This window comes from Photinus pyralis, unplaced genomic scaffold (genome assembly GCF_008802855.1).
Source record: "Photinus pyralis isolate 1611_PpyrPB1 unplaced genomic scaffold, Ppyr1.3 Ppyr1.4_LG1, whole genome shotgun sequence".
In the NCBI taxonomy this organism is placed as follows: Eukaryota; Metazoa; Arthropoda; class Insecta; order Coleoptera; family Lampyridae; genus Photinus; species Photinus pyralis.
Window position 1 is genome coordinate 467,548 of NW_022170249.1, and position 8,110 is coordinate 475,657.

Consider the following 8,110-nt stretch of genomic DNA (forward strand, 5'->3'; position numbering starts at 1 on the left):
ACGGTACTAGGTTGATAAAGTTTTCCAAATGTTTTAACCCATCTAGTCAAGTAACCTCTCTTAAATTCAGTAGGTACTCTAATTGTACTTAATATTTCTTTTAGTTCATATTCTGAATTAGAATGGGCAGGTCCAGTGAACACAGTGCTGTCATAACCCTTATTTGAAATAAAGCGCACACATAACTGTAATTGGTGCTTTACTGCAAGAGATCTGGTAATATTAATCCTCGACGCTGTAACATAGGCAGTCGTCTTTGATTGCCTATGTTTTGCTTCGAATCTCATGGACGACACATGTATAATAGGACCAATCCTTCTCATAATTTCGGGATAGTGTAGCATGTGATGGTGCTTCGGCTTCAAAGTGTCATTAAAGAGTTTTATATATAATGAATGATGTTCCCGTATTAAATTATCTAATGTAATAATCATAGCATCTGAAATATGTTTGGAAGTAACAATATCTAAAATCTCTCTTAGCACTTAAATAAAAATCCCAAACTTCATTTTTCTGTGCAACCGTATCACCAATTATTAAAGGAAAATATCTTACGAAACATAACATTTCAGACGCCGACATTGTTAGTTTTGATTTTGTGTGAAAGTCACTACTAAGACAAGGTGGTTTATTCCCAATTTCAAACTGATAATTAAATACTTCGATTTTATGATTTAAATTTTCAATTGTAAACAATTTACATTGTATAATGAAATATCTTAGTACGTGTAACATGTCGTAATGACAGACGCCCTCGAACATATCATGCATTACGTCTACACAAAAGTTATTAACAACGTGAAAGGTAGGTAGAGAGTTAAAAATGCATTCTTCTTTGATTCCAGTCTGAGACACATCATTTCTCTCAACGTCATGTGCATAATTTTCAACGGTCCTCTCAGATCCTTCATCTAACGAACAAGCTTTTTGAATCCTTTCTTTAGACATTTTACAAAATCTGCACGGATATTTAGCCGAAAAACTTTCAACAAATCCTGTTAAACCGTGAATACCTAAATTGTCTCCTAGAACTAAACACAAAACAAAATAAACTTTCTTCTCCCTACCGTTAATTGAAATAGTAATACCTTCGGTTTCCAAAAAATGTAATTCATTGATGAGCCTTTTCAATGTTGCACGATTACCAAAACGTTTCCTGTCATTTGCAAAAAATAAAAGTGCTAGAAATATGTTTTCCAAAGACGATCTATATTCCGGTGGAACACAGGGAAAATTCAAATACATGGCGCCCAGTTTGTTTATGCCAGCATGAGATCCCAATGGGTTACCTGCTTCGTAGTCGTCATAATATAAAAAAATGGGGATTATCATATCTTCCTCGTGAAATTGTTTTCTAATGTTTATCCAAAGTTTGCATTGCATAAGATTAGTAGTGATTTTCGATTCCTTACTCAATGTCTGAATGTACCCTACAATTTTTTCGAAGATGTTGGATGTTTCGAAATGTTTTTTAAAAACTTTTCTGAGTGGAATAAACTGAGCTGTAACAGGGAATGTACCATAAGAAACATGCTGTTTTGATTTTTGCAATTTGTTTTCACTTCCGATTTCACATGGTATTGGAGTAATAAAATTGTCATTTTTTTCAAATTCTTTAAAACATAAATACTCAGTCGTCAGCTTCTCAAATGGATTTTCCAAAATTTTAAAAACATTATCTATTTCATTAACAATATGATCCTGAACGGTACTTTCAATTTTGCTAATAATATTTAAAATAATTTTTTTTGTCATCTCTATAAAATGGTTACCAAATAATTCGTTTGTGTACATGATTATGCTCTGCACATGAGACCGAGGTAAAACTGAAGAACTATATAGCCTTGCAACGTACTGTAAAATATGGTTTCTGAACAAACATTTAAAATCATCTAATGAAAACTCAGAATTACATTCGTCACCAAATTCTGTATCACTGGCAGTTACATTTTCTGTCTGTACTGTACTACAAAGTGATGGGGGATGTGATATGGGTCTCTTATTTAACTCATCTTCGGAATTTGCAGTTTCTTTAATTGTATGTTTACGCATATGTTTTTTAAATGAATTAATATTCCCAAAATCTCGCAAGCAATTAATTTCTCGGCATCTGTACTTGTAATTAAACGGAAATCTGTGAACAAATTTAAAGTGTTTCGCAAGCGTACCTACTGATGGAAAAACATGTGTGCATTCAAAACAGATTGGCATGTTTGTATAATTTCTAAGCATCTACCTACCCAGCGTTAAAAAAATATTAATAAATACACAAATCTATCAAATATAACATAAATGTGATTATATATCCATTTATTATATCCCAAATCTTGCATAAGCAAATTGACACTTATGAAATTTTTGTCCCATTCAGATATAATACCATATAAACATTTCTGCAGTAGCAACCATACTGTTTCTGATTCATACGGGTATAGAGCGTGAACAGCGTGAATTACCTTAAAGCATATGTCAATAGCCTTTATTGGAGTTGAGACCTGATAGAGGTGACCGGAAACGTACACATAGGAATCCCTTATTGTGGAGATTTCCTCACCAATAAGAACCGGAGTAGGCTGAAGCGTCAAGCCAAATTTATCAAGCTTGTTAACCTTGGCCTCAACAATTGTTTTTAATTCACTGATGCTCTGTAACAATATATTTCTAGTTAAGAACAAAAAATAAAAGTGTAACCTAATGCTAGTTTAGAAAATAGGTAGATGACTACTGCAGAGTGCTGGAGCATAACCTTATAAGAAGCTCAACTCGCGGCAGTGAGAGGACGTGCTACGTAAGTTGCAGTTGCAGTTTACATATCATTAATATAGGTACCTACTTAATTTTCTATTCAATGCCTAAGTCGACTCGGCCCCTCGCCAGGTTATGTGTCCACTGCTGTATGTCGTATTTAATGCGTTTTTTTAACTTTTTTTGTTCTGTTCTCAAATTAAAGAAATGTATTACCTTTAAATGGATAACAAAACCTTCAGAGACTTCTATTTTTGAAGGTCTCCAACATTTTTGCCCCTTCTTTCGTTTAATTGTCCGCATTCCCAACAAAAAGGGTAAAAGGAAGAGACACTTCAAATTTTTCACATCTATAAGAAAAATAACGTCTATGACAACACTGCATAGAGATATGCCGATTTACCTACCGGCACTTTCTTCTTCGTCTATTTCTTTTATACGCTGCTGAATGTCTTTATCCTTCTGTTTTCTGGCGTATGAGAGAACCTTTTCACTAAACTGAGGCAGTTCGGAATACATTTTCATAGAGGAATCTGGATACAATTCTTCATAATCACTTTCTAGCTGTAAATTGAAGTTTTCATTACACCTGAGATAATAATGTAGGGTCAATCAGGGTAAGTGTGGCAATGGGGTAAGTGTGGCAAGAGCTAAAAAAAAATTACAAAGGGTCCCAAACACCAAAATGGCTAGTCATAAACAAGAGAGGACATTTCCTTAAGCCAACAACAAATTTATGTAACAAAATTGATATGTTTAATGTCCAACTTTTACTCGTGTCTAGAGATACCAATTCTACTTTGGCTTTCGAGCTTCCGCATGCGCAATGAGCTTCCGCGGTCATTTCAATTGTTATATACGGTTCATTTGTAGTATTGGAATTTATTTTATTGATTATTACATCGTTCCAAGGCTGAACATTCAAATTCTGTCCAGTCCCAATCTGGCGAGGTTAGAAATATATAAGACGATTTTAAACAAACAATGAAGACTTCCCTGGTTTGAATTAATCGTCTCGCTTTCCACAAGCTCCTCAGTGATTTCAACTGACTGGAAATGAAGTAAAAACCGAACCTACCGAACCGAAACTGTATTATCTAACCGAAATCGCGTTTAACTGAAAAAAAAATCATGCTGTAGGTATTTGCTTTGCACGAATACGATATCCGGCCGGTCAATGAGCTGACAGTGTGCGAGTGTGTGGTAATAACTAGAAATGAATAAAACTCCTATCCTACAAATCAGAACAAGCAACAGAAGAAGAGTGTAAGCAATGAAAATAAAAACTTTATTGTAATTTAACGTTAAGTTCAACTGAGTTGTAACAGATTTATTGCTATTTGATTGATCTCTTCTGTACCTGGATTTGATAAACCCACAGTTTCCTTCTTGGTCTTTTTCTTCGTTTTAAAAAGCCGTCTCTGCTGTTTAATGTTTTTGTTGTGGTGTACTTTGGAGCTTGCTCCCATTGAATGTTGAAGATCACGACTTTGTTGCAACCGTATTGCATGTAATGTTGGCTTGATTGGGCCCACTAGTTTCTTCAGAGCAGATATTTCCTCTCTTGTTGAAATTTTGTCGATATCATGGATTAGTTCCATTACCTCCATTTTTAATTTCTCTTTTTCGTCATAGAGATTTTCTTCTGAAATTGATGTATTTTGCGAAATAGCGGCAAGTATTTTCTGCTCTTCCTCTACTTTACTGGAAATACCGTCATCAATTTGAAGAATACTGGCATTTGGAACTATAAACATTTCAATATCACAAGATGTCTTAGATGTGTGCTAATTTACCTGGCCCTTGTGTAATATTTCCGACTTCGAGCTCTTTTCTGTCATTAAGGAATCTGCAGACTAGGTGTACATGTTTGCACATATTCCACTTAACAGAGGAATCTATGCACGAGCAGGAATATTGGTGAATGCATGCATGGCATTGTTGACACACCAATTTGCAAGTACAGTTAATTTTTCTCGCTTCCACTTTATACAAATCTTGACATAAAGCTGAAGGTACCTCCCACCCCTCCTCTGTCACCATTACCAGCTTTAGATCCATGCCTTCACTCGTTTTGTGCCTAGCTCGTAAATCCTTAAGTTTACTGGAAATTTTGCCTTTATTTAAAGTAATCAGTCTTTCAAATAATTTGTCTCGCACGAACTTCATCAGGGCATTTATAGCTTTATCAAGCCTCTTGACTACCTTTCCATTTAAATAAATATATTTAATAGTCTCGTGCATCCGCTCGATATGCATATTTGTGTTTAGTCCGCTATGCAAGCGATGGCAATATGCCCAAGCTTCGACATTTTCGGTATAATACCTTTTGAAGTACTGACCAAATTCGCATGTGTCTGCATCATTTACTAACGCTCTTAAAAAATTGTCTATCATTTGGGTGAACGCATTTTGGTCTAGTTCTTGCAGAATTGTCCTAAGTTGTTTGTAGACCATAACCTGAGATGAATAACAAAATTATTTATACTTATACATAGTTAGGTACTTACCTGTTTTTCTTTGGAATGAATTTTGTTTAGATTCTTACGCCAAGAGCGGTCTACATGCCATGTGCAGTAAATTCTGTAAAACAAAAAGAAATAAATGTTTATAATTATACACTGTAATGTAAACCTTAAATACCTAAAATCTGCAGGTTTCATAACACGTATCCATGCATTATAGAATGTTTTTTCCATGTCTGACATAAAGACTCGTGGTTTTATTTGTCTCTTCATTTTCTCTTTAATACATGAAAAAAATAAAACCAAAATCTCCACATCTGATCGATTGCTAAACAAAAATGCGCAAGGGAACCCTTCTCGTAAATCATCCAGAACTAGGAGTGTGTGCAGCTGAAAGTCATAAGGATTGAGGCCATGAGTGCCATCTAAGCATATGCAATCATCAGCAAACTTTTCAAGTACTTATTTCTAGTTGGCCCATATTCATAATAATCAAAATGAAATCTTCTTTTTTCAAATTTTGATGTTCCAATAAGGAAATATCCTGAGGTTTATAAAACAACACACATCCACTACTCTCGACCTCTTTGACCCACGATTCTATGCTGACGGCATCATTTGTATGTCTTATAGCTTCATTGTTCAAATTAAAAGTTTGCTGTATATTATGCAAATCCTTTTTCGTTAAAAGATGAGTTCGATCCAGTTCTGAATTGCAAATAGAATCTCTAACTTCATCCAAAATTACCTGGAATGGAATTTTTGATGCTATTTTCAGAGCAAAATTCTCTCTTTCCTTTGTTGTTAAAGTCAAGTGCCCTAGATTATCTGATGTGTGTCCTGCATGCGTGCTGGTGTATTCTACAAAGCAAGTTCCTGATACATGACATACGGTGAGTTTTATTCCAGCAGGACAAAACCCATCTATTTTTTTTGTCCCTTGTGTTTTTATATGCCTTATTCCCTTTCCTTTTCGTTTATAATATCCAGATCGATGACAAACATATTTTAAAATTTTATTTTTCTCAGTACTGTACCACCCATGTTCACTTATAAAAAGGAACAAGTTGCTTTTTCTTCTTGTACTTTCCAAAATGTGAAGGCGTCCATGTTAGCAAATTCCATGGATTTGGTGCTAATGGATATATCATGAATATTTTGAAAATGTTGATATAACTGGTGTCTGAAATAGTCTGAGAACCCGCAAATACTGCATTTTAAAGATTTTCGTCTGCTAGAACTACTTTCTGAGTGATGACCTTTGTTGTGACTGTTTAAATTTTTCAAATGACTAAAATGTTTTTTACACTTATCGCACTCATGTGTATACTTCTTGGCTTTCGTCAACTCTGCTTCTCTATCTGTAATAGTTAGAAGTACAGTTAATTCAGTTATTTTTATATAATCACAAAGGTAGTAGGTTAAAGAAAAAAAATTAGCCATAAAATACCTGGATGGAATCGCTTTACATGTTGTACCAAATTTGAGTACTTCACAAAACTTTTCTCGCATCCATTGCAAACTGCGGCTGATTTGTACGTTTTGTATGGTGCTAATTTAGTTAATTGATCTGAAAATAAGTTTCAGACAGATAAATATTAAATAGACGTCTAATATGGAATGGAAAGTCAAAATGTAAAGTAACGTACCTATACTACTGTCAGCTAAAGTAAAATAAAGCAAGACTACTTACCAGGATGGAACTTTTTTACATGCGCCCTTAAATTACTTTGTTTGCTAAATGTGACTTTGCATATTTCACAAACCGCAACCATTTCCAACAATAGTTTACAATGAAAACAGGTAGTGTACACGCAACCGCTCAATCAAATTTTTAACGTTTACTCGGTTAAACAACTTACAAATAACCGTACCTGCAGTAAAACGGACACAGCAACTGATTGCGCATGCGGAAGCTCCAAAGCCAAAGTAGAATTGGTATCTCTAGACACGAGTCCAACTTTTCCTTAGCAAAATCCCACTGCAGATAAAATGGACTACCAATATCAATGCACTTGATTCAAATTTATATTTAACAAGTGAAACTTAAATTTCTACATTTGTGCTTATGTGTAATGTTTGCCCCATCTGTTGCCTAGCAATATGTGTATTCGGAACTACCTATTTACAGTTTGTGAATCAGTTGTTTAAAATATTAGGCATCACTGGTGTTTTAACAACAACAGGGTAAGTGTGGCAGCACTGGTATGGGAAAGTGTGGCAGTAACAGAATCAGCTGTTAGTTCGGACATTGTGAGGTTAGTTTGAGTGGTGTGTTACTTTATAGTCGTGGATCTAATTTCTTAGTTTTGTTTGTTTACCTAAAAGCGAGCCTAAAAGTAAGTGTATTCTACCAATCTGGATGTAACGATCTTAATCTTAATTTATCTTTCCATAAGAAAATGCCAAGAAAATACATCAGGAAGACAAACAGGGGCGTAGGCGGACGTTGGTCCGCAGAAAGTTTGAAAAGTGCCATAGATGAGATACAATCCGGTCAAATTAATGTCTACAGTGCTGCAAAAAAATATGAAATACCGAGATCGACACTAATGTTAAAATTAAAGGGCTGGAAAGGCAAAAATCCTAGAACGTCCACCATTAATATAATCAATGCTGGGGGTCGAAAAACGCAGTTACCTCAAGAGACTGAAGAAAAACTCTCTAAATACATAAAAGTAATGAATAAGTGGGGTTTGGATTGACAAAAAAAGATGTGTTAAACCTGATAAAAGATTACGTTACTCAAAATAATATTCCCAATGGTTTTACAAATAACATGCCTGGGCACGACTGGTGGATCGGTTTTAAAAATAGGTGGAGGCTGACTTTAAAGAAACCAGAATTATTAGAATCCTCTAGAGCTAGACAAGCAAATGATCCATTTATTGTTATGGACT

General features: G+C 34.8%; 1 protein-coding gene across 2 annotated transcripts; it reads right to left on the reverse strand.

Moving 5' to 3' along the window:
• Positions 1–2,318: 2,318 nt before the first annotated feature.
• LOC116169279 lies at positions 2,319–6,284 on the reverse strand. Of its 2 annotated transcripts, XM_031485441.1 has the most exons (7): positions 5,389–6,284; positions 5,256–5,328; positions 4,542–5,205; positions 4,106–4,492; positions 3,153–3,309; positions 2,962–3,095; positions 2,319–2,645 (listed from the first exon to the last, which is right to left on the reverse strand). In XM_031485441.1, exons 1-5 carry the CDS (start codon positions 5,481–5,483, stop codon positions 3,299–3,301), a joined length of 1,230 nt encoding a protein of 409 aa, XP_031341301.1. In that variant the 5' UTR covers positions 5,484–6,284; the 3' UTR covers positions 2,319–2,645; positions 2,962–3,095; positions 3,153–3,298. The 2 variants fall into 2 exon arrangements, with proteins under 2 accessions (XP_031341301.1, XP_031341230.1); XM_031485370.1 differs by lacking the exons at positions 2,319–2,645; positions 2,962–3,095; positions 3,153–3,309 and having other exon boundaries at positions 3,960–4,492; positions 5,389–6,283.
• Between the last annotated feature and the right edge of the window lie 1,826 nt (positions 6,285–8,110).

What these genes read in the sequence shown, in the direction of transcription:
- LOC116169279 (XM_031485370.1), bottom strand. Translation starts at nt 5,483, where the DNA reads ATGAAGAGACAAATAAAACCACGAGTCTTTATGTCAGACATGGAAAAA. An exon ending in TTCATTCCAAAGAAAAACAG is followed by an intron (nt 5,206 to 5,255) that starts GTAAGTACCTAA and finishes TATTCATCTCAG; the next exon opens with GTTATGGTCTACAAACAACT. An exon ending in AAATATTACACAAGGGCCAG is followed by an intron (nt 4,493 to 4,541) that starts GTAAATTAGCAC and finishes AAATGTTTATAG; the next exon opens with TTCCAAATGCCAGTATTCTT.